The sequence below is a fragment of the Colletes gigas genome, unplaced genomic scaffold (genome assembly GCF_013123115.1).
Source record: "Colletes gigas isolate AHSC1104 unplaced genomic scaffold, ASM1312311v1 Colletes_gigas_Sc00044, whole genome shotgun sequence".
Lineage (NCBI taxonomy): Eukaryota > Metazoa > Arthropoda > Insecta > Hymenoptera > Colletidae > Colletes > Colletes gigas.
In genome coordinates, this window is record NW_025106673.1 from 1,065,551 (window position 1) to 1,091,994 (window position 26,444).

Consider the following 26,444-nt stretch of genomic DNA (forward strand, 5'->3'; position numbering starts at 1 on the left):
TAATTGAAATATGATCTGGGGGTCTGTTGCGTGGACTCTCGCGGTCGGGAAAAATTGGAATGGTGCGCGAAGCAACGCTTTCCGAAGAGTATACAATTAGTACTATCGGAATATAAGGAAAAATGAATGAACTAGTGAACGAGCGAAGTTGATCTTTTTTCTGTTTAACGTAGAATGTCTATTTCTGGTCTGATGTTGCTATTTACATTGGTTGTGGAATGTTCTTATTGGCTAATGTGTCGTGTTGTAGGAGTGACGTTGGTTATGAATGATTGGTGTAGTTGTCCTGTATGGGTAAGGCTTAACTGTACTGGCGGAAAGGGTAGGCTCTGATGAGAAGGCCCTTTCCGGGGTTGGAACGGAGTTTTCTGGTAAATTTAACTGTTTGAAAATTGGTAAAAGCTAGCAAGTGAAAGTGCGCGCTAGCCGCGTACGTGCGTTTCAGCTGTCCAAAAAACTCCGTCTTGATTACCCTTGGTGTTCAGCACTGAGGGTGGAGTAACCGTCACGTTGGCCGATCGGATCGTCGAAGGTTGTAAATCTTCTCTCCACGACTCGAGTGCGTCTCCACGACCTGATAGGGTGATGGAGAGGATAAGGTTGTTTCTATGTGGTTGATGTTTCTGGATCAGAGATGGATGTGGGACAGTCTCGCGTCTGTGGTCGATCTCTAACGATTGAAACTAGGACGCTTGATGACGATGGTTCGTCTGTTCGCTATGTGTTTCACGAGAGAGATCCTTTGGTAGACTAGACGAGATTTGTCCCATCGGTCAACATGCAATCTTGGGGGGGGGGTGGTCGAGTTGCGGCTGTGTCTAACAACGGGGACCACTCAGGGGTCGCTGCCGCGCTAGAGCACACCGATTGGACTATCGAGACCTCCCCCTGCATGCCAAGATCGACTAAGTTTTGGAAGGAATCTGGAGGTCCAATCACTGGTGTGATTTGGTCTGTTGATGGGTTTGGCCTAAAGACCAATGCATCGCATTGGTCGCTCGGTGTGTGCGACCGAGGGCCTTTGTCAGCCGGAATGTATTGGAGTCATGGACATGTGCATCGGCTGGTAAACAGATTGTAGCTAAGGAGAGGAACTTCTTTGAGGAAAGATATATTGGCCCTTGACTGCAAGGAACTGTTCCTGTTGTTGGCGAGGAAAGTCGTCTGAGTTTGGTAACTCGAGACACTCCTTGACAGCTCGTAAAGTAGTTGGCCAGTGTGCCATGTGGGAGGCCTCGGTTTGGGCCGAGTGTCCCGATTTCAATAGGACCCTGTTTTCCTAGAGAACCCTCTCGCTTGGCGCGAGGACTGTTCCCGGTTCGAAACTGATTTATAGTTTTATGGCGACCCGTTATCTGAAGGGCCTTAAACCGTCGCCTTGCTAAGAAGTGGCGTGTCTAATGGAATTTACTTATGCGTAGGCACGAATTTGTTTGCTCAAGATGCATGCACTTGGGCTGTGAATTTATATGGCCGGAAACAATAACTTGTCTTGCCATCGACCGAAGTTGGAGAATGCTCCGGCTCGAAACACTTGGGTAACAAAAGGCCGAGAGTCGTTTGCAGGCCCGGCCAACGGCTCGACCGAGGGCATTGACTGTCGCCAACTAACCCTGTCATAAATGCTAAATTGCGAGGGCCTACTCACGTCGCAACAGGACCTTAAAACGTGTATTTCCGTAAAAAAAATTTCACAACATTTTTTTTTATTATGGTACTTTGCTTATGTGAGCCTACAGAGATCGAAAAGTAAAAATGTCTGGGCAGTCGAGATTTGAAATCGCATGCCGGTGATGCGAGGTCGAATTTCAATTGTTCAAGAGCGAGAAGGCAAATGTGAGCCTTCCTCTCTCGACTCCCACGAGACGGTCCGAAAATATTTCAGGCAGCTTCGGAGAATCGAAAGAGAGGGCATGTGTCAGTTTGCCTTTGACGACTCTCCAAAACTCTACGAGCTCATGTACTTGTGACCTGGCATAGTGTAAGAAAGTGGTATGATGTGCCCTCGGTGTACCCGAGGCTCCGTCTGGCATCTCTGCCTGCTTTCGAGAAATGTAAGCGACGTTAGCGATGCAAAAGCGAGAAAGAAAGCGAGTACCAGCCTGTTTTTTTCAGTTCTTCCGAAACTCTACGAGCTCACTGGGGCTTCTTTCTGGGCCCCCCCCATGCGCGGTCTGATAACACTGATGTCGAGTCGCAAATACATTTTTGCCGATTTATTTTTTAAATAAATGATGTATTACAATTTAAAATAAAGAATAGAGGATTTGTGGTGCTCGTATCAATGAGATACATCCTTAGGTGTTTTAATAACCTTGAAATCTTTAAATAATCTTTGTTAAAATAGGTGCGAGTTGTTATCGCTCTCACCCTTTAACGTTGAGTCCGAATTACGAGGGAGTGGGAATGTGTGGGAAAGTGAATCGGTACACTGTAAAGGACAATGTTAAGTCATAGAGGGGTTTACTGACCCAAGAGCGTACAGCATATGCTATACACCGTTGGAAAGGTCTCGCCAAGGCGAATCGACTGATACCATTTTTAACTTCGATATCAGATGGGATAATGTCGAAAAATGGCCTCAAAGTTCGAGATTTTGCGGTTTTGAACAAAAGAAACCGGTAGTAAAAGCCCATCCGGCCCGAGAGACCTCGGGTAGGCACCTGAGGAAAAACCGAGGGGTGTAAGCGATACTCTAACAGATTGGGACGGCAAATGTGCCCCACCACCTTCATTTCAGTGCCGTGTTGGGCCTGCGTTTGCCGCATGGGCCCCGTTCCAAATGCCCACGGCGAAATCGCCAATGGATCAGTTGTTTTTCATGAACATAATATATTCATGGTATACAATTCGCAAGGTATAAGTTGGGAATGTGCAGGTTAGTATTCACACTAATGCGTCACTTACAATAGTGAATGGAGTGACATTTTATTGATTGAACGAAACATAATGATGTGAATACTGAATACTAACCTGCACATTCCCAACTCATACCTGCGAATCGTCTATCATGAATATATTATGTTCATGAAAAACAACTGATCCATTGGCGATTTCGACCTGGGCATTTGGAACGGGGCCCATGCGACAAACGCAGGCCCAACACGGCACTGAAATGAAGGTGGTGGGGCACATTTGCCGTCCCAATCTGTTAGAGTATCGCTTACACCCCTCGGTTTTTCCTCAGGTGCCTACCCGAGGTCTCTCGGGCCGGATGGGCTTTTACTACCGGTTTCTTTTGTTCAAAACCGCAAAATCTCGAACTTTGAGGCCATTTTTCGACATTATCCCATCTGATATCGAAGTTAAAAATGGTATCAGTCGATTCGCCTTGGCGAGACCTTTCCAACGGTGTATAGCATATGCTGTACGCTCTTGGGTCAGTAAACCCCTCTATGACTTAACATTGTCCTTTCTTTCGCCTAGTCAATCGACTAGGCCGTTCATTTAAAAAGTTTGAAATTTAATAAAAAAAAAACAAGATTAAATAAAACAAAAATGAAGAAAATTATAATTTTTTAAATCGCCAGGAAAAACCGAGCCCGTTAGCGGGCTCGTAAAAAACCTGGCCGTGGTCTCTGGCCACTACGGCTCGCGTCTCGGTCGTCTGCAACAAACAGAGACCGAAATTCGGCTGTAAATACTTGACAACGCTCGTCGCGTTGTCTGACTCGCTTCAATCCACACGCTCCTGTCTCTGTTTATGATAAACAGGAGCGGGATTCCTTCACAGCGATACGCAACTGTGTTAGTGGACTGTATACTTAAACGTTTCTCGTGTGATCGAGAAACGTTCGACTGCAGTTCTGGAAACTTTTAACAGCAGATGGGGAAGACAAGATTTGAGCCTCGATCTTCCCACTGCTGCTGGCTTGAATTTTGGCTGAAGGTGACAACAGTTGGAGGTTGTAAGGCTCCAAAAATTGTCCACTCCGTGATTCAGCGTCGTTTCCTGGTCCGTACGGGACCGGTGTGATGCAAGACACCTTAACTGCGCTAGAAGCGTCTGAAGGTTAAGGTGCTTACACCACGGCGCCCTTTTGAACGTCGCTCTACACCGAGTGTCCGTACACACTGGTGATGGGTGACCGACGTTCGAGCTAATCGAATTCAGCCGAGAGCACCCAGGGAATGCGCCAAATAAGGCCCCTATGGGGGTGGTACTCAAACTGAAATTTCGACCCTCGGAAACGACAATCCCACTCAGGGTATACGCCAAAAGGCCCCTATCAGAGTGTTTGAATCGCACAAAAATTCAAGGAAAACCGAGAAGTTTTTCTCGGTTCTCGTTGCACGACAGCTGATTACAGCGGTACGTGTCTTCCACACAACGGTGGTGACAATCAAACACTATTTAAGTGTTACGATGATTGTTATCAGCCACCGGTTGTTAATGTGGGAAATCGCTTATGATTTGAAACAATTGACGCAACGGTGGCGATAATCGAACACTATTGAAGTGCACACACGATTATGATGAGCCACCGGTTGTTCACTGTAAATTGTTTCAATGCTGCGTTTTTCCAGAACGGTTCTGTTCACACAACGATCACTAAACTCACGAAACCGTGTGGTACGAAATCCGACTAGGTTAATTCTTTCGAATTTACCACAGTCTTAATTTCGTTCCGTTTCGGTTCTGTGGTGTAACTATACAATTAAACGGATTTAATTGCGCGTATATCGTGATCGCGGTGTTGGACGAGGTCGGCTTGGACGAAGCGAACTCGTCGAGAACCAGATAGCAAGTGATTGTCGAGACGGACCCTCTTGTGCGCGTTCGCGAGAGGGGAGATTGTCTGTCTCGTATTAATCTTGTATCCTCTCTGTTATTTCGGCGTAGTAACACCTGTTCTCATGGAACCGTTACTGGGCCGATCGCGTGACTATGATTGAAGGTAAATTTGGATGTTTTCTACACGGTATTGCTCCCGAAGCAGGTTACGACGCAGAGAAGGCTCTGGAATGTCGCGAACACTGAGGACAACACCGTATAAGAAATGTCCCCTTTTTTCCATAGATCACGCGAGAATTTAACCGCCGTTTCTTAATAACGAATTAACGCGTTATTTAAACAATCTTAATCGATTGTTTACTTCAATGAAATTAATCGATTAATGTCCAATGATGGACCGTACAGCCATTAAAATATAATAAAATTTCTGTAATTTCATTTTCTGTCTCACTTCCTCTTGTGTTCATTTCTAAATCTGTTGGTAACGTTGCGAGTGACACGATAATGGTAATGGGCTCTAGGGCCCCAGAAAAATGGGCCGCAAATATACATTAGGTGAAAGGTCTACTTGTATACCTCGTCTGTGATTATATACCTTAACACTTTACCTACCGGTAGCTGTTGACCCTAGGCTAGAATATATGCTTCTTCTTACACCTATAGAAATGTTAAGTCGTTTGTAAAAATGCTCACTGTATTGTTCTGTTATAGGGTAATTAAATCTAGTAACATTTTTTATTTTCATAGCAACCGGTTGATAAGCTACAGGTCGGTAAACGTTGACGACAGAAAGCTGATTAATAGGCTACCGAACGATAAGGTGTTAATTACGTTTTCTCACGCACCGATGCAACGATTGTTTGTTCATTATGTTACGCAACGGAAATACGATACGGGAATACGCAACTAGTGAATACGCACCTTAATGATCCAATAGTAGTCCAATTAGTTCAGAAAAATGAACTCCAAGTCCATTTTTACCCGAATCTGACTTTCATTATTTCGCATTCCAATATAAGATTCTAATTATTATAATTTATTTAATAAAAATCAAAACTGCGATTCTAAAATAAACAATTTTTAAAGGTAATAATGGATCTCGAGTCCACTAAGCGAGGATTAAACATCCTGAACCCAATGGCGTAATTAAGAAATTAGGACTTTAGTGGTTATACGCTCGCTAAGCGGTCGCACATACCCGAACAGTTAAAGAAACATAATTCCATTTTTAAATTAAATGTAAGAATATATTGCTGCAACCTGTCTCAGTTTCTAGATTCGTTTCATATAACGGTGCAATTAGTCACCTGCAACCATACAAATTTAGATTTTTTGTTTCGTATAAACCAAGATGGTAACCAAAAAATTGATGGTTTTCTAAGTGTTCAGGTGCACGTAACCCTTTAACGTAGACATTAATTACCGGCAATGAACCGCAGCGCCGCCTAAATTCTCTGCAGAAATGTCTTCGCCGGTGGAAGCCTTCACCAAGGGAGGCCCAGCCAAGAAGATCGTTCCTTGTTTACCGACGATGATGTTCTCGTCGGCCATTGACGGTATATACGCACCCCCTAAATACATTAGTCAAATACTATCACGAATATAGAATAAAATTTTGCTCTAATCAGTTACAGGAATTTTTTCAAATGACTGATTTTTACGAAGTTATTCATTTATAATATATTAGTTCTCCCATAAGTTCGTACCTTTCGAATTTTTGTCGATTTGACGAGAGATAACATTCATAACTTAAAACGGAACATACCAAAGTGTCAATCGCTAATTTCAACAATATTTGGCACACTAGCAGAGCGACCAAAAATATTTGACCCGTAATTTTTTTATCTGCCATCGTTCGTGTTGAAGGAGTGAAATCCGCCCTCAAAGTAGAAGCAGTAAAACGTATTTACTCCAACATGTCGCAAGCTATCAAAAATATTAGAAAAGTGCAAACAAATGAATCATATATTTTTTATTACAAATTCCACTGTACAGATGAATCGATAAGAAATGCATTTGTTTAAATTATAGTATTGAAAAATGAGCTTAACAAGATTAAATTTTAGTTCAAAACTCGACACGAAGTTATGGGACGACCTAATACATAGAATGTGTAAAAGGAAGATTTGTATTCATGATTGGCATTGAAAATGAAGAAATTAAATTAATCTCCATAGTTGTGGGTGTTGTCTGAACTAAAATAAATTAAAAATACGATATAGTCTTAAAAAACATTTGGCTTTGCATAAAATATTATTTTATCCAACGATAAGGAAACTTTTACAGATATCATCATATCACAGTAATGATTCTTAAAATGAGCTCCCTACTGGTGTCGAATTTCGCTTCCACTGTACATACGAGGGCGGTCCGATAAGTACTTAGCCTACAAAAGAAAAACAAAAATTTTGGAAAAGTGGCGATTTATTTTTCTACATAGTCTCCTTTCAGCTCGATACACTTGACCCAGCGATGCTCCAACTTCTTTAACCCGTCTGAAAAATACGTTTTCTGGAGGTCTGCAAAGTAGGCCTCCGTGGCGGCGATAACCTCCTCATTCGACTCAAATTTCTGCCCGGCAAGTCACTTTTTCAAGTTTGGAAACAAAAAGAAGTCGCACGGGGCCAAATCTGGAGAATACGGTGGATGAGGCAGCAGTTCGTAGCCTAATTCGACCAATTTGGCCTTGGCGACAGCGGAGGTGTGAGCCAGTGCATTGTCATGGTGGAAGAGCACTTTTTTCTTCACCAAATGGGGCCGTTTTTCCTGCAATTCGGCGTCGAATCGGCCCAATAATCCGGCATAGTAGAGCCCTGTGATCGTTTTGCCCTTGTCCAGGTAGTCGATGTAGATCACACCTTTTGAATCCCAAAAAACGGTGGCCATTACCTTTCCGGCCGATAGGACAGTCTTCGCCTTCTTCGGAGCACGTTCGCCGGGTGAAGTCCACTGTTTCGACTGTTCCTTGGTCTCTGGTGTGTACCACTGGATCCATGTTTCATCGACGGTCACGAAACGACGCAGAAACTCCTTCGGATTGCGCCTAAACAGCATCAAACACTGCTCTGAAGTGGTCTCACGGTTGCGCTTGTTGTCCGGAGTAAGCAAACGCGGCACCCATCGCGCCGACAGCTTTCTCATGCCCAATATTTCATGCAGGATATGACCCACGCGGTCTTTTGAGATGCCTACTGTCTCAGCTATCTCGCGCACCTTCAATCGTCGGTTTGCCAATACGAGATCGTGAATTTTTTTCACGTTATCCTCCGTGATAGCCGTTTTCGGGGCACCTGGACGTGGCTCATCAAAAACTGACGTGCGACCACGTTGAAACTCGTTAAACCAATTTTTGACGGTCACCATCGAAGGAGAAGAGTCACCATACACAGCATCCAAGCGCTCTTTGATTTTGCTGCGCGATTTCCCTTCCAAAAACAAGAATCGAATCACCGACCGATATTGCTCTTTTTCCATTTTTCTAAAATACGCTTCCACACCCGCTTCCACACGCGGTCAAAACAAAACTACGAGTCCGATTCGGCTGAAATTTTGACAGTAACTGTCTACAAGAATGTACTACACGATAGTAAATTTCTCTTGCCATCGTGGCGACCATCGGGTGGTGAGGCTAAGTACTTATCGGACCGCCCTCGTATGTACTTAAAAGGACATGCTAGCCACGGAGCGATTTTCATTTTAAGATCCATTACTGTATATGCATGTGTACAAATTTTTAAACGCTTATAATTACAAGGTCAAGATTTGATCACAATTTCATTATTCTTCATTTTCGTCTTCTTTTGGCGTCTACAATCAGCCTTTATATAGGGTGTTCGGCCACCCCTGGGAAATATTTTAATGGGATATTCTAGAGGCCAAAATAAGACGAAAATCAAGAATACCAATTTGTTAATCGAGGCTTTGTTAAAGAGTTATGAACATTTAAAGTTCCGCTTGTAGAACGGCAATCTGCAGACAGCTGCGTGCGCACGATAATGGTTCTTGTGGCGCTGCTTTGCGGCGGGTAGGAACTCGAGAGAATCGTAGGACGACAGAAAAGGAAAGGAGAGGGCGCGTTTCGTCCGGGCCTGCTAGTGGACTCATCAGTAAGGCTTTTTAGCAGGCCCTGCCTTAGACGACTGATTGTGAGATGTTAGAAAGTCGGTCAAGGAATATATGTATACATGTATAGCAATCGAGGGGTCGGTCGAGCACTTGTAAAAGCGCGACCCCTCTGGTGACGAGCATGGGAGGCGACACCACATTCTTATTTAGCATGAGAGTTACTTACTGACGTATCCACAGCCTTACAGTTTTGTGAGTGAGAACTACTATTGTTCCGTCCGAAGGAACACAATACGCGAATATTTCGTTGTCAGTTTATGGTAGGTCCGCGACGTAAAGCTATTTTTGAGAAAAGATATTTTATTCAATTGCCGGCAATTTAACCATTTAACTTTTCGAATAATGGATTTAGAATTTTACTTTTTCGTTTCGTTCTCAATAGCTCAGCCGGTCATAAACTCGGTCTTCCGAAGAGTACGTCGAAAACGGGACTTCGACCTTCGAGCGGAAAAACCCAGAGGAAGGCCGCGATATTGTCGGACGTCGAAACATTCGCGTACAACCAGGTATCGCCCCACTCTCTTCTAAAAGAAGGCGCGCCAAAGGCGCATAGAGGGTGGTGACGAGGTCTAAGCGGGCACGCTGATTGGATTTTTTAATTTTTGGAAATCACCAATCAGTGTCGCTCCCCACACTTCCGACGTCGCGAGGAAGTTCGGACGACGCCGAGTCGTCACTTGCAAATCAACCGAGAGTCGATACATACATCTTCACCGCGATCCGGTTTTTACATTGCAACTCTGATTCGATCACACGATTTACTTCGAGGATATTTTTCCATTCTTTTAACAGTTCGACCACCCCTTCGAGTCAACGTTTGGACTGAAGGCTTACGTGCGATTCGTCCGCATCACCGTTCACGCTGCTTAATAATTTAGAAACATTGTTTCCGGGTTAAGTCCTAGAAGCAACGCGTCGCGACCGACCATTTAACCCGATCGAAGGTAACTTCGAAATTTACAACTTCGAAGACGGGCACAACCGTGCGGGATATCGCGACGCAATTGCGAGGTACGAACCGACCTCGACACGAAACAACTATCACGCGTACCCAGCTGTTCACAGATTGCCGTTCTACAGGCGCAACTTTAAACGTTAATAACTTTTTAACGAAGCCTCAATCAACAAATTGGTATTCTTCATTTTCGTCTTATTTCGGCCTTTAGCATCTTCCATTAAAATTTTTCCCAGGGGTGACCGAACACCCTGTATGTAGCCATGGGTCTACAGTGGGAATGAAAGGATTAAGTAGAAAAAACATGCAATAGTCAGACCTGCCGTGCAGCTCCCCATAACTACTGCGATTTGTTCGATTCCCTTTGCGCTCATCATTGCCTGATTGTAAAAGGTTCTGCCAAAATGCATTTTATCGGCGAACACTTCGGACTGTTTGGATAAATTCGCGCCGCCACTGTCCACTAAATATATGCAAGGTAAGCGATTCTCCTCCGCGATTTCCTGAGCCCTTAATTGTTTCTTCACCGTAATCGGATAATAACTACCACCCTTCACGGTTGCATCGTTCGCGATTATCATGCACTCGGTCCTAACAAATAATCGAATTTTACTAAAGAACTTTTACTGCATACTGTAATCCAAAATCAATGATATTTACCCTTTTACTCTACCTATGCCAGTTATAATACCACCGGCTGGCACTTCCTCATTTTCGTACAGTTTGTAGCCAGCCAATTGTGAAAGTTCGAGAAAAGGAGAGGTTGGATCGAGGAGCACGTTTATTCGTTCTCGCGGTAAAAGTTTTCCTCTTTTCGTGTGCCACTCTTTTGTCTTCTCATCGGCACCCTCTACAATTCTTTCAGTGATCTTCCTCAATTCGCGGACTAAAGTTTCCATTTGCACGTAATTCTCCTATAAACAAATCTTTTCTTTTATACTTTGTTTTCGTCGATTAATTCTTTGAGAAATTTACGAGGCTGTTGGCGCTGCTTTGCTGCGGGTAGGAACTCGGGAAATTTGTAGGACAGAAAAGGAAAGGAGGGGGCGCGTTTCGTCCGAGCCTGTTGGCGGACTCGTCAGTAAGGCTTTTTAGCAGGCCCTGCCTTAGACGACTGGGATATTGGGAAGACGTTCGAGAAATGTATATGTATATGTATAGGCTTAGGGATGTGCAGCCCGTCTCATGTGTCGGACGCCCGAGTCGATAGATCGAGCTAGAGAAAGTCGAGCGGGCTCCCGAGACATTCGAACTCTCAGGCGGCTCGAACGTTTCGAGCGGCTCGACCGATCGACTCGACGCTACGGTTCGACTATTTGTTGGATATTTGATAGTAATAAAAACATAAAAGTATATGAATATGTTTTTTAACATGTATGTATTGTTGCGTCGCAGACCACTTAGGGTAGGCCCAACCACTTGCTCGCCTCTTTATTAGGCATTTTTCATCTCCTGGGCAAGTGGTATTCTTAAGGCCAGACGTCGGCTAGGTGGTTGGAGGCGCCGCTCGACCAATTTCCAATATGTTTTCATTCACCCTGGTGTCCTTTTAACCGACTTTCCTTTTCCAAAACAGCCTTATGCACACCTCCACTCCTTTTCCTAGGTCCCAGCTTACATTTTTCCCTACTAGCCAATGTCTGATAAACTACTCCCAATTTTCCATCCCAATTCCGGCGTCTCCACCCACTAAAATTAGACATATAAGGTAGACTGCGAGCTACAGACAGGACACTCTAAAATCTGAACGAGATTACTCCAAAATTCCGAGCAGACTGTTGTAAAGGTCCTCGCCGTGGACTTCAATCGCGCTTCATTAATAAATAAATTATTAAACCAACCAGCATTTTATACTTCGTCGCGAGTCAACAATTTCCAACGTTGTCGCGGCGTACACGACATGTATTAACATTTTATTTTAAGTTTTCATGTAAGAAGCATAGTCCTTGTACATTTACTGGCAGCAATCGCGCTCGAGTTTGCATTACTATGTTTCCGGCAGTAGAAAATAAGCATTCGCTTTTTACTTGTGTTACTGGTACAGCAAGACAATGTTTAACTGCTCGAGACAGTTTTGGAAATCGTGTCTGATTTGATTTCCACCAGTCTATAATATTTGTTTTCCACGGTTCTAAATTTTCAGCGAAGTATGCCTGTATTTCTCTATTTTGACGCATTGTAAACGTTATTGGTCCTTCTTCTGTGTTGCCCAGCGTGTTATAAAAAAAAATGAGATAATTTTGATTTTGTTGCACCTAATCAACAAATTATAATATAATGATAAATTTGAAATTGATGAAATTAAAAAATAAAAATTGATGCTTGGAATGTTGCCCTGTTCTTTGTTATTATCGTTAGCTTCATTGTAAATTGTGGAAATTCTTTCATTAAATTGTTCATGTATTATATGTTTTTCTGTCGATTGTAACAAGTGGTCTTTAAAACGTGGGTCTAGTAGCATGTTGTGATAGTATATCCAATTACTTTGAATAATTGGTTCAAAACGTTCCTGTAAGTAAAATATTATATTTTTGATTTAATACTTTCTTGTATAATTCCTTCTGTCTATTTTTTAATATTGTTTTATTGTCGTTTTCCGATAAATAATTAAAATTACCTTTAATGCGTTTTGAACGCTGTTGGAAATATTTGCAATTAATGCATTTTCTGCCGATTCTTCTTTTAATATGTGCATTAATGCAAAATACATGGGGAAGTAGTGGGATATGGTAGGATACGAATCTCCGCTCGTATCTTCTGTTGCCTCTTTTAGTGGTTCGAGAATCATTATCAGGGCTTCCATGAAATTCCACTCTTCTACTTAATATACTTAAATTATCTGGGATGTATTTTTCACATAGTAATACATTCAACGATTTTTGTAACACAATATATCTTTTGAACATGGCATATGTCGAATTCCACCTTGTATCTACTTCCTGTATTAATTCTATATGTTAAAAAACATATTCATATGCTTTTATGTTTTTATTATTACTGTTCGCTTCGTGGTCGAGTGTTGCTCGTTCGGAAATTGTAAGTTTGCACGTGGTGTGCCGACTAGATACAACTCGAAGGGCCACCTTCTCTGAAGAAAACTAATGTTTTCGTATTCGGTGTTTATTAATTTCAACAAGAGATACAGTGACGTTTCCAACTATAATTTTGTTGCTAATCCGCGATAGTCTTTCGATGCTCTTCTAAAAAAATTGCCGATGAGGCGTAATGAAACTGACCAATCTCAGCCAACGTCCCTGGTCGGGGGTTGGATTTCCGAAATCCGTCTAGTCCAGGTTGCCGCCCAACTAGTCGGGCTACAAACTGCCCCGAAAATGGATATTTCACAACAACCGACCGGGGACCGTGCCCAGGTACCAAGGCCGTTAATCGACCGCGCTAGTTGAAAGGTTTATTGACACCGTCAATCGCTATTGAGAACGACGGAGCAGGGCGCGGCCCTGGTACGAGTTCCTCCTAATTACTTCAATTTTTGTAATAATTCTTTTAAGGGGCCCTGACTCTTCGTTTAGCTGTAACTATTAACAAGCGAATTGAAATGAGCTATCCTCAAAAATAGCGGTATTCACAAGCAACCGTATCGTAAACCTCGCAAAGTTCCTAACAATTACTATTAAATATCCAACAAACAGTCGAACCGTAGAGTCGAGTCGATCGGTTGAGCCGCCCGAAAGTTCGAATGTCTCGGGAGCCCGCTCAAGCCTGCTCGACTTTCTTCAACTCGGCTCGAACTCGAAATATCGGGCGTTCGCACATCCCTATTAACATATAATAGCAACCGAGAGGTCAGTCAAGCTCTTGTGAGAGTGCCACCCCTCTGGTGGCGAGCATGGGAGGCGACGCCACCAAGGCCTACGTTTGTTTAGCGTATATGCTAAACAAACACAACTCCAGAATCTTCGCATAACGTGCACGCTAGCTTTAAAAATTTAGCACTGAAAAGAATGTTGAATGTAATAAATTTTTACAATCAGTTTGATCAATTTGTCTTTTCATTTTTAACTAAGAATTGACAAACATAAAAACTTCTATTTCCTTTTACATTTTTATAACTCTTCTGTATCGGGTTTGTGAAAACACTGTATTACCACAGACGAGATATATGAATAGACGTTTCACGTAATGTAATTTTTCGGCCGGAGTTTCTGGGGTCCCGGGACCCCATTACCATTTTCGTGTCACTCGCTACGTTATCAACAGATTCAGAAATTAACACAAGAGGAAGTGAGACAGAAAATAAAATTACATAAATTTTATTATTTTTTAACGGAATTAAAGCTGTAGGGTCCATCATTGGACATTAATCGATTAATTTCATTGGAGAAATCAATCGATTAAGAGTATTTAAAAATTTCAAGATTATTAAAATTCATAAGGATGTATTTCATTGATACGTACACCGCAAATTCTCTATTTTTTATTTTAAATTGTAATACATCATTTATTAAAAAAATAACTCGGCAGAAACGTATTTGCGACTCGAAATCAGTTTAATCAGACTGTGCATCGGGGCCCCGGAAACTCCTCATTCCTCGCTTTCGCACACTATGCTCAATTGCGTGTACGTGAGCTCGTTGAGTTTCGGAAGAGCCGAGAAGAACAGGCTGATACTCGCTTTCCTTCTCGCTCTTGCATCGCTGACGTCGTTTACATTTCTCGAAAGCAAGCCTGGCATCGCCAACCGTTCGAATCGTCAGTAAACGACAAAAGCCATCGTGACCGACAGACCTTACATTTCTCGAAATCGGACCTGGGCGCTTTTTGAAGATTCATTGACTTTCCATACGAAGCGACCATGCGTTATATACATATACATGTTATACATGCTAGGAACTATAAATTGTATAACTTTCGTTGTATATCTACTTTCTAATAACATGGGAAAATTTTAAAATATAAAAAAATGTAAGAATACTGTAGAATTTTTGCAATGGAGAATTATTGAAAGAAAATGAGGTAATTATTTAGAAAAGGCCGGGTCTCACCGATTTCGATGATATTTGAATATGTTGTAGAAATCAACATTTTGAGCAACTTTTTCCTATACATACAGGGTGTTCGGCCACCTCTAGCAAAAATTTTAATGAGCGATAGTAGAGGCCAAAATAAGACGAAAATCAAGAATACTAATTTGTTGGTGGAAGCTTCGTTAAAAAGTTATTAACGTTTAAAGTGCCGCTCTTACTGAATTTTTTTCTCGAAAATGCGCAAGATTTCGGGGGTATGTCTATTCACCAAAAATGACTATAATTGAACCCTACAACCGAAAATAATTTTTCCACAACGATTTGCAATTTTTTAATTTTCTCGAATAATTTCACACCTTCTCTATTTTTTTTCTCGAAAGTGGGCAGGATTTCGTGGGTATTTCTAATGACAAAAACTGATTGTAATTGACCCCCGCAACCGAAAATAATTTTTCCACAACGATTTGCAATTTTTTTTCTCCGTTGAAAAATTTAGGCACCTAATTGGATTTTCAGTAAGGAATTTTTTTCTCGAAAGTGCGTACGATTTCGGAGGTATATGTAATGATAAAAAATGATTGTAATTGATCCCCGCAACCGAAAATAATTTTTTTAAAACGATTTGAAAAATTTTTTTTCGCCGAAAAATTTCAGCACCTACTCGATTTTTTTTCTCGAAAGTAGATAGGATTTCGGAGGTATGTGTACTCACCAAAAATGATTGTAGTTGACCCCCGCAACCGAAAATAATTTTTCCAGAACGATTTGAAATTTTTGAATTTAATTGTTAATAACTTTTTAACGAAGCTTCCATCAACAAATTAGTATTCTTGATTTTCGTCTTATTTTGGCCTCTACTATCGTTCATTAAAATTTTTGCTAGAGGTGGCCGAACACCCTGTATAACCGCCGCTCGGCCTTAGTTTCCGAGATTTTTCTTCAAAAATATCGCTACTACTACAATGAATTCTGTCTATATGTACATATCTGTGGCTCTATATTGCATCAGTCCACGATCGTTGCTTTTTTCTCTTGTTTGTATTAGCCGGCATGACAACCGACGACAAATAATGTATAATGTGTCGATTATAATTATAATTTTATTACTTTACATTTTTTAAATTTCTTACAAATAACGTGTATCAAACCTTGAAATGAGAACACAAAACTTAATGTAAAATTACATTGAAATTCATTTGGTTGTTTAGACTCAATCGTATTAATAGTATAAATATATGAACGCACGTCCATAAGCGTAGTAAAAAAATGTCTTTTTTAATAGTTAACCCTTTGCACTCGGCACCTTTTCGGACGTTAGCTATCAGCAACTCGACGCTACTTTCTCGCGAAAACGAAAACCCTTGAGTCGTGATATTATATGGTACAACTTTGGAACCAAGTAAGGCATTGTGTTGAAATTTGGTTTATATGTATTTATGGACATTGAAGAACACATATTTACAATACAAAATAAAAATTTATTTCTCATAATTTTCTATGGTATGGTAAATTCTGAAACAATTCCCAATATACATAGCAGGTTGATTTATACATGTTTCACAATAAAATGTTGTTTGACGTCTTTCTCCTGGTGTTTTCCTGTCGGAACAAATAATGCAGTCCCGGTTTCTTTGGCCTACATTTGGAATATGTAGCTTATTATTCATTCTATTGTCCGACAAAGAACGTTAATTTATTTAGATTATAACGAAGATAGCAATAGGAATGGTTCGACTTTGAATGAAGTTTCGATTTTACGTTTATAGTTTTTTACGTTTACGTTTTATGTTCTTTATGTTAAATAATTTTAGTAAACATTAAATAATATAGTTTATATAGTTACGTTTATTGTCCACGTGTTTGAATCCGACCATACGCCTCTGACCATCATCGACAATCCTTCCACTCCCAACGTAAAAACGGCTGATATATTTCTCATTTTAATAGAATATTTCCCATTTTAATAGGAAAGTACAGGAAAACATGTGTTTCTTAAAAAATTGCGGTGAAATCAGTTCATTCTCCTTAATCACTAATAAACTTTCATGTCCCCTCAGAGGGGACAACCGAGTGCAAAGGGTTAAAATATGTTCATAAAATATTATCTTTTTAAAACGTGTATTTCCGTAAAAACAAATTTTTGTAATTTTTTCTTCATTATGGTATATTGCTTATACATTGTATATGACTACACAGGTCGGAAAGTCAAAAATGCCTAGGCAGTCGAGAATCTCGGCTCGAGAATATGCGAGATCGAATTTCAGCTGTGTTGAGAGCAAGAAGGATAGACTGACATTCGCCGCCTTTCTCGAATCTACGAAGCTATACGAAACGCCAGAACTCATATACAAGGTGGTTGGCATTAGGGTGTGTGAGTGGTGGGGCAGTTCCCTTTCGGCACGGGTCTGCCGTCTGATAATACTCCACTGTCTTTTCCAATCCCTCCCATAATCAACTCACATGTATTTACGTACACACTCAGCTGGCTGCCCATCAATACTAATTCAGTGCCTAGTTTCTCAACTAACCGCCATCCATGAGAAGAGGCCGCTAAAATCAGCTACGAATTTTCAGGTCGGTATGACAGTCAGATTCGGCCGCGAAAGTCCATAAGGTGAAACGTCTATTCATATATCTCGTCTGTGGTATTACATTCTAAATTCTATCTTAAAATTTAATTTTGATTATTTTTAAATATATTATAAAGGACGATATTTTGAACAATTTTTTCCTTTTCCAATAATAGGCGGTCGGCCTTTCTGAGATATTTACAAAAATTCTAACCCAAACTCAACTCAAATCTAATCAATTAAAATAGTTACCAGTTAGATTCTATGATTTGATTTTGATAACTTCGAAAATAATTATTTCTGTCTATACGTAGTCTTAATTCTAGACGCTAGAAATGCGAAAGTCATGTTCTAGACTCAACCGATAACGATGATACGTACGGTGGTAAGAAGGTTTTTGCTTGATTGGTAAATCAGTTTGTGAAATAAAAGTCCTATACAATATTGAAAAGTACATCTTATATAAAAATATATCTTGGCGGAAACGTTCATCATGTTCATCGCTTGTGTCTCCAAAGTTTGAAAAAAAATATCCAAATAAAAATGTAGAAAGTGCATTTTTAACGACATATTACAGTCAAGATTTTGGCATGCTTTTAATATCCCTTTAATAATAGTAACATAATTTTTCCACTTGTGTTTATTGAGAAAATTGTTTGTCATTTTTATGAAAGAGAGTCAAACTGTTTTCTCTAAATTATTTAATTTTGCACGCCATCTCTAAAAACCACTAATAGTGATTTATCACAGTGATTACAAAATCACGATCAAGCTCGTGATTAAACTCCATTCACGACCGTGATCCGAAAGATGGCGTTTTAATAGTTCACGTTCACTGTGATCGTTAATGTTCCACTAACTGCTCTCAGTGGAAATTCAAAGAATTACAAATGCGCCAAATTTAAATTGTATAGTAATGTAGTCTAAGCAATAAAAAAGGCTGCTTAATTGCATATTTTGCACATTTCAAGTGTGAAATTGTTTCAGTCGATTATTAAAATAAATGATAAGTTTGTTGCCACGAAAAAGAAGTATTGCTTAGATGTAAAACACTCGCTTTAAAAATAAGAAAAAGTATAAAATCATCAGTAATGAAAATTTGTATGTTGATTTATATGAAAACATACATATTATACGTTTTTATACATTAATATGATATTTTGCATACAGGGTGTTCAGCCACCACCGGGAAAAATTTTAATGGGAAATTCTAGAGGCCAAAATAAGATGGAAATAAAAAATACTAATTTGTTGATGGAGGCTTCGTTAAAAAGTTATTAATGTTTAAATTTCCGCCCGTACTGAATTTTTTTTTAGAAAGTGGATAGAATTTCGGTGGTAAGTCTATTCACCAAAAATTATTGTAATTGACCCCCATAACCGAAAATAATTTTTCCTGAACGATTTGAAATTTTTTTTTTCGCCGAAAAATTTAGGCACCTAATCCTATCCTTGTTGATTTTTCTTAAACATTCGTTTTTTATTTTTAATAAATTTGTTTGATGCTCTACAGAAAAGTTGTCTAATACTTTTTTGTAGGTACCCATGGGCTCTACTTCAGTTAAAAATTTCATTGAAATATATTCACTACTGTAGGAGTTATGGTTGTTCAAAAATTGCACCATTTTTATGGGGTTTTTCTCACTTTATGGGGTTAAGGAACAACTTTTTCAATATTGTTAGAATTTCTACATATTCTGTACCAAAATACGCGTTGTTTACATTTTGAAAAATTAGAATCCCTCAATCCGTTCAGGAGTTATGACATTTTAAAGATTCGTATGAAATTTCGGAGTACTATTTCTGGCCTCACATTAGATTTTCGATAACGAACTTTTTTCTCGAAAATGCGTAGAATTTCGGGGTATGTCTATTCTCCAAAAATGCTTGTAATTGACCCCTGTAACTAAATATAATTTTTTTTGTATGATTTGAAATTTTTTAATTTCGACTAATAATTTCAGTACCTACTCGAATTTTTTTCTCGAAAGTGGATAGGATTTCAGGGATATATGTATTCATCAAAAATGATTGTAATTGAGCCCCGCAACTAAAAATAATTTTTTCAGAATGATTTGAAATTGTTTAATTTAATTTTGTAATAATTTTTTAATGAAACCTCAGCCAAGAAATTGATATTCTTGATTTTCGTCTTATTTTGGCCTCTAGAATCGCCCATTAAAATTTTTCCTAGAGGTAGTCGAACACCTTGTATATGTGTCTATCGGGCGAGTGATTACGTTCCGCTGCATTCAAATATATTTGACTTATTTTGCTCAAGAAATAATAGAAAAATCTGTACAACTAATATGGCAACAGTTATCGTTCCCTTTTGAAGGCCATTAAAGCGAAAATTGTTGACAACCGGAGTACGAAAAAGTCAAAAATCAAGGACTTGGTCGTTTATCAATGAGAGATGCATGTTTCGTAATTCTAACCTGATAAACAGATGAATTGACGTCTTGTGTGCAGCCGATAATAGTCGCCTCATCATGAAACGTCCTAGCAATAAAACATAAGCGTCTTATTAACAAGTTACTTTTCCTCAACATTGTTTATTGACTTTCAACTTTTTTGAGCACGCACTACTTTACACGTGTTGCACTCTCGCGACACACAATTCACTTATTTCAAAAGAGAGTTTCCTCATACATTTTATCACATTTTATAAAAAAAATTAGACCACAGATACATTGACAAGAATATTTCTCTTACATTCTAGTGACAAAAATAATTAACTAGTACTTAGTAGTATCATTTTATTGCTTCCCCTTAGGGTTACAAGCACTCCTTATCTTAAAATAATTAACTATATGTTTTGATTAATTCTTCGAAAAATAATATTTGAGTAACTAAAATTTATATTAATTATTTATAGGTAATAATATCATTGTTAAGGTCGATTTAAATCAGAAATCGATCTAAGAATTTTCATTCTTATAATAGAATATTTCAATAATACATAAACCTCGTCTGTACTAATATGTTATATGTGTCAGAATTCATTTTGAAAATAATAATTTTTTTATAAATAATAATACATTCATTGGATCGATTATGTATTATAAACTTTAAATTTCGTGAAACCATTTACTAGAACGACAGGACATTAGTATTTCTTAACGATTCGTGTAACCTGTCATGTATAAATTACATATATCGATGTTCATTTTTAAATACATACTAGTTCATATTTCACAAATAATACTTTAATTCTTAGATTTAATAACAGATTCTATGCTTTAAATATCCCAAAGTTATTAACACATCTTTATTTATAACGAATCGCGTGACTTGTTGCATATAGGTTAAATGAGTTCAGGTTAGATGTTCACATGTTTCAGACAAACGACAGACTTCTACTTCTACTATAGAAGCTTGTAAGGAGAAGGGGATTCGTTTTGTGTGCGGTATTCACTGGTATTCCCCTTAAACGGCAGAAATTAATGCCTTCTGACGTTCTAGAATTGTTTAACAGACAATTTGTTTACTATTAGGGCTATTCAGCATCAATTTACGTTATTTATGACGGAAAATGTATCGCGCAAGAACATGGAGCAATTTGAGGTAACATATCTTTGACTATTTACAATTGTCATTCATGTAACTGTTGCCGATTACAAGAGGTTATAATAATCAGAATTATTAGAAAATTACACATGTCCACGTTTTAATAGAATCCTGACCATGTGCCCCTTGAAAAACTGAAGCTAAAAATCAGAACTAATGGTGTTGTTGAGAATATCAATGCTTTGGTATGTTTATTTATGAAAATGTTAGTTAACATTGCACAACTTATTATTCTTACTCATTAATAATAACTTTCAAGTGTTTTCCATTATTTAATAATACTTTATAATGAATTTATCCATGGCTTCATTCTTGTAAAATTGCTGATTTCTAAACTATGAATGTAATACAAAGTGTCATTGCCAATTTTCATTTAGGATAAAAGGTGGGCAGATGAACATTATTTTTTGAATTATGAAGCTCCTAAACTATATAATGAAGATGGATCTGAAATTATGGGGGCTAAAAAGCATTGGATAGAAATTGTCAAATATATGATCGATGATTTAAAATGGTTACTTAGTCTTCCACATTACAGGTAAGCCCATAATTTAGCTCATAACAGCCTAAAACAATGTTAATTTGCAATAGTAAAAATATTGTATGTTTGTATATGTCTTCATTGTATGTTTTTTGTATATTATATGTATGTATTACTATGCATTGTTTATTTAGGTTCTGGTCGAACATTGTATACAATACCTCGATAATAAATTCATTGGTATCTTTTTTACAAGAAGCACCACCATTTTATGCTTTAGAAAGTTTTCCAAACTATCCAGAAATGTTGAAACTTCTAGAAACTCTTCGTCGCTATGTACTTGTGGTTTTCTCACGTTTTGTTACAAATAAGGAAAGCACTGGAGAATACATCAGCCGTGAATTTCTTGGAAACTTATTGTATGAAAACTACATATTTACGATACCAATTATCTTTGACCTCTGTCAACTTTATGGCAGAGAAAATGGAAAAGTAATGGAGAAAATTTTAAATTGTTTATTTACATTAGAGCCACGGTATAATAACGATCTTCAAAAAGCTGTTCCTTGTCTTATAGAGGTGATGCATTCATACATAAAAAAATATTTTTATCTCAAAAAATATAACTGAAAATAAGTATTGTTAGTATAGGCTCTTGAAAATGTTGAAATAAAATTCACTGGTTGTTATGTTTGCAATACCAACAAAGCAGTCTCACTACCAAAACAGGGTACTAGTTCCACAGAACTTACATTATTTAATTTAGAAGATATGATATTATATGTATTAGATATATCATCAACGATTGCTGTGTTTTTAACAAATTACCCTCCTGCAGTGAGTACATTTCATAGAGAGGATTTTATGAATAAGTAAGTATATCTACTTATAACTTCATTTATGCAGACTATTTTTGATAATTTATTTTCTTATTCTCTAATTAATTAATTAGAATTGTTTCGATATATGAGAGCACAATACCTGAAATGTATAAAAAATTAGATAAGTTAGGGAATAACGACGCAAACATACCGAAATATATGGAACTGAAGCATAGATTGGATGTGATAAGGGTTGAAATTTTACACCTTTTTCGCACTATACTGTACGGACCCATACAAAATGTTCAGGAAAATTTGTAAGTTCATGTATACTCAAATAACAAAAGTCTATCATTTATTATAATCATAACAAACGCTATTATGAAATTATATTTAGAAATACAATGACAGAAGCAGGGATAAAGGAACGTGTGGAAGAATATCTTACATTTTTAACCAGTGTCATTTCTGAGAAAGAATTTATTACAGATTACGATCAGTTTTATCCAGTTGCAACGGATCTCGGAATATTGTCGAGTATTTGTCCTGAAGTGTATCCTTTCTAACTTAACATAATTGAAATTGTTACAATTAAAAAATTAGTACACAGTCAGTTCTACGATACTTAACAAATATTCAGTGATGCAATAAAATGTAGTTACATATTTAACTCAATATGTGCAATTGTTGAAAACCCCAATGCTCCATTTACTGCTTATGCGAATAATTTAGCTGTAAGTAAAAAGTCTATAAACAATATTGTTTTTTCGTTTGTATCCAATATCATTTTCCCGTAGGAAAGTGTTGCTGGTCCTAGTGGTATTCAAAATCAATTAGTAGCACCTAAAGATAATATAAGTCTCTCAAATGAAAAAGAAATAATGAAGGACCCTGTTATATTGGACTCTCTTATTTCTGAAGTTAAAGATATTTTATTTCATCTAAACGAACATTTCATACAGGTAACAGTTATAACATGAGAACGAATTTGCATTACCAAAATATATTTAATAAAATTGTTCATTGTATAGTTATGTTTGGATCATTACAAATATGATACTGCGTCTGTGATAAACGCTGTATTAGAAGATACATTACCACCCCATTTGAAAGAATTGAAAGACTTAAAACCGGCAATAAACGATACACCACCAGATTACACGGTACATGAACTTCGTTTTTGTCATTATTGTAAATAACAGTTTCTTATTAGAGAATGTAAATATTATGTATCATTCTTATAGGAGGCGTCAATCAACGAAGATCTAGCTTTGAACATTGGAGAATTGAACATGCTCAGTGACGACGATGACGATATTAACAATATTAAACCCCATGAAATCGTCGAAGTACCCAAAGACTATATAGTGAAAAAGTAAGTTTTTAAAGAGTAGAGTAATTAATTTTTACTTGTACACATAACATATCAAAATAATATTTATTTGAAAACAACTGTACTTAATAATATTCATAAAATAGCATTATTTTATGGAATTAACGCTTGTTACAGTTATAGCCTTGTAATAGATGATTACGAGGATGAATACGATGACGCATATGATAGTAGAGATGTACGTGGCGTTGCACGCGACGATTCCGTCGATATAGATTCGAGACCCTTTACGACACCAAGAGTTTGTATTTTCGTTTAATTTGAAAAATAAACTCATTTAGTTACACGAAAATTGCGTAAACGATTTATTTTATTGTAGGTGCTCCTTGCTATGCAAAAGACCGAAACTGTTGACGAATCGGAATCTGAGGACGAAGATGTAGGAGCAGAACAGAACGGTAAAGATCATTTTATACAGAACCCAGCTGAACAACGAAGGCAACAAGCTCATCGAGGCGGAAGGACTTCAAACGTGGTCGGTAAGTTATATAAGTTGTATTTATTACAACGCATTGACAATTGCATATCTTTTCTGTAGTTCACGGGATCAGAGTTGGGCAAATTTTCACGAATAACAAATAAAAATTTCAAATTTATTCGTAACCTAGCTTTTGTCCGCGGCTTTGTTTGTTTGAATATCGTTTTAAGAATTCCGTTAATGGATTCTAACTTGCAAATGAATCTGAAATTGGCGCCTCTTCTCGTAGGCAAACAGAGTGCAAAGTCAAATAATATCCGCCTCGTTCCTTGAACGCCACTTGTTTACATGGTGTTACGAAATAAAAAGTGGTCGAACTCTAATCTATTTACGCGAGCAGTCTATTATATCAGTGGATTAAGCTAAGTTTGGTAAATGGATTAGAGTACCGATATATTTTTGTTAATATCTCGGAAAGTATGAGTTTTTGGCACGTCCGACCGATATTATTGTAATTCTTGAGACGTAATCTTTTAATCAAGACCCCCTTCCTCATTGCCTGAGTAACTAAAGTTGTGCCGTAAAATTTGCCTAACTCTATGCAAGTAAAACATCAAACACATCTTGTCGCATCTTTTTCCGTGCGTAGGTAAACCCAGAGGTCAAGGGCAAGAGAAGGATATCTTATATAATAGACAACAGAAAAATACCCATAAATCAACACGTGCTAACCACAATCGACGTTCTGGTGCGCAATACAAACGAAACCAAGGAATGGTTCCATCTTAAATTTACTTATACTTTTACAATATTAATGTAAATATTGCCATGTGATAAATACATTCGTACCTACGATAACTCCACGGCATTTAGTACCTTCGATATATGAATTTTCATTAATTCTTCGAAACCTTTGTTATAAAACTACTACCGATTTTCAGTGATCTTTAACAATTGTAAGAGCTCTTATTTTGTTCATTTGATTAGCCACTAATTGTTGATATTCTTCCTCGGGTATCATTGCACTAGACGGCGATCCCGAAACGTTTGGAACTGGCATTAAGTGTGTGAATAATTTTGTCGTGCTTCCATAATAATCTAACTGTACCATGATTAAAGCATGTATGCTAGGCTTAATGTATTCTAATCTCTTGTCTAAGAATGAAGGTAATTCGACAAGTAATTGGCTATGTACAGTCTTCAGATCCTTTGCAGCCGCTTCTTCTGCTCTGCGTTCTCTTTCCACTTTTGCTGTATGACTAGCCATTTTATCTTTTTTTTCTTGCAACTTTTTAAGACGATTATAACTGTATTTCCAAGTAGTTACTAATTCTTCCCGTTTGGCTATTGCCGCAGCTATTAGAGCAAACTCGTCTCGTAATTTTTTTAAAGGTTCTATAAAGGTTTTTTGGCAAAGAGCTGCCATTTCTTGTACCGTTTTTCCAACCTATCAAATGGCACAAGGATTTTTATGTCGTCAAATATTAAAGACTAGTAATTTATAAATGTACCTGGGTAGTAACGGAGTGATAATCTTCCACTATTTTTCTAAATTCATCATTCAGATGCACCAGACCACAAGTTGTCAGATTAAACGTTAGTCTTTGGTCTGCACGATCCAAGTTTACTACAGCTTCTATGTACTTTTTCATTTCTTTCGTCAGTTTTCTAATTGTATCTTCGACACTTAAAAAAATAATGTCTTAAGTATAAGACAGTCAACTTTTTAATATACAAAGTTCGTTAATGCTTTGAAAAATTACTTATATGTTAAATTTGAAAATACAACAATAATAAATAATACGTACGAAATAAGTCTTTGAACTGCAACCTCAAGCTCTCTATCCTCTGCAGAAGATAACAGAGGTGGTGCTGATGTGGGTCTTTGTGTTAAGTGATTCTTCTTTAAAGGATTCCTGTATACATCGCAATAATGTTTATAAAGATGATGGTCTTAACCTCTCTAAATTAATTAGTAATTGTAGACAACTAGTTTACTCACCACGTCATATTATACCTTAATTTTTAGTATTTTCATACTCTTTTATGTCTATTTTTGTAGTCAATGTATTTATATAAATAATTTGTCACGATTATTAAATGACTTGTGTTTCGAAATTGTTATCAATGTTATCACTGTTTAATAAAGTGATTCACATACTTCCATCTCTTAGTGCACTAATCTTATCATTTTTTTGGATGAATGTAAATATGTTTCACAAATTTCGTTATATCAGCGCGTTTGAAACATTTAAATCTGACGCAAGGTTTTCTAACCTATAGTGATTTTATCACTAGTTGAATCTTATGAACCAGATTACATTTCCGAAACATCGCTATAGTCAATCAAATTTTGTACATCTTCGTTAAGGAGAGCGACATAAAATCAAT

General features: G+C 37.9%; 3 protein-coding genes across 7 annotated transcripts in view; 1 reads left to right on the plus strand and 2 right to left on the minus strand.

The window, feature by feature from the left end:
- The window catches only part of LOC122403123 (methylcrotonoyl-CoA carboxylase beta chain, mitochondrial), a 49,925-nt gene extending 29,484 nt beyond the window's left edge, over positions 1–20,441 (minus strand). Inside the window, exons 1-5 of one of the 3 annotated variants that reach the window (XM_043406458.1) lie at positions 20,339–20,441; positions 19,809–19,872; positions 10,476–10,729; positions 10,135–10,406; positions 6,159–6,306 (exon numbers count right to left, since the gene is read on the minus strand). In XM_043406458.1, the coding sequence (XP_043262393.1) occupies positions 6,159–6,306; positions 10,135–10,406; positions 10,476–10,729; positions 19,809–19,872; positions 20,339–20,376 (776 nt within the window). In that variant the 5' untranslated portion in view covers positions 20,377–20,441. Of the gene's footprint in view, positions 1–6,158; positions 6,307–10,134; positions 10,407–10,475; positions 10,730–19,808; positions 20,012–20,338 lie in introns of those variants that run through there. The other 2 variants (XM_043406459.1, XM_043406457.1) reach the window with 2 other exon arrangements.
- Positions 20,442–20,718: 277 nt separating this feature from the next.
- On the plus strand, positions 20,719–24,970 carry LOC122403125 (activating signal cointegrator 1 complex subunit 2). Of its 2 annotated transcripts, XM_043406462.1 has the most exons (14): positions 20,719–20,937; positions 21,048–21,125; positions 21,318–21,478; positions 21,616–22,000; positions 22,073–22,293; positions 22,374–22,559; positions 22,640–22,795; positions 22,883–22,976; positions 23,040–23,204; positions 23,274–23,405; positions 23,487–23,617; positions 23,753–23,876; positions 23,955–24,114; positions 24,703–24,970. In XM_043406462.1, the coding sequence occupies exons 1-14, from the start codon at positions 20,896–20,898 to the stop codon at positions 24,840–24,842; spliced, it is 2,175 nt and encodes a 724-aa protein (XP_043262397.1). In that variant the 5' UTR covers positions 20,719–20,895; the 3' UTR covers positions 24,843–24,970. The 2 variants fall into 2 exon arrangements, with proteins under 2 accessions (XP_043262397.1, XP_043262398.1); XM_043406463.1 differs by lacking the exon at positions 21,048–21,125.
- LOC122403126 (bridging integrator 3-like) lies at positions 24,892–26,275 on the minus strand. Of its 2 annotated transcripts, none has more exons than XM_043406464.1 (4): positions 26,056–26,275; positions 25,862–25,969; positions 25,565–25,739; positions 24,892–25,500 (listed from the first exon to the last, which is right to left on the minus strand). In XM_043406464.1, the coding sequence occupies exons 1-4, from the start codon at positions 26,061–26,063 to the stop codon at positions 24,991–24,993; spliced, it is 801 nt and encodes a 266-aa protein (XP_043262399.1). In that variant the 5' UTR covers positions 26,064–26,275; the 3' UTR covers positions 24,892–24,990. The 2 variants fall into 2 exon arrangements, with proteins under 2 accessions (XP_043262399.1, XP_043262400.1); XM_043406465.1 differs by having other exon boundaries at positions 25,565–25,755.
- Positions 26,276–26,444: the final 169 nt, after the last annotated feature.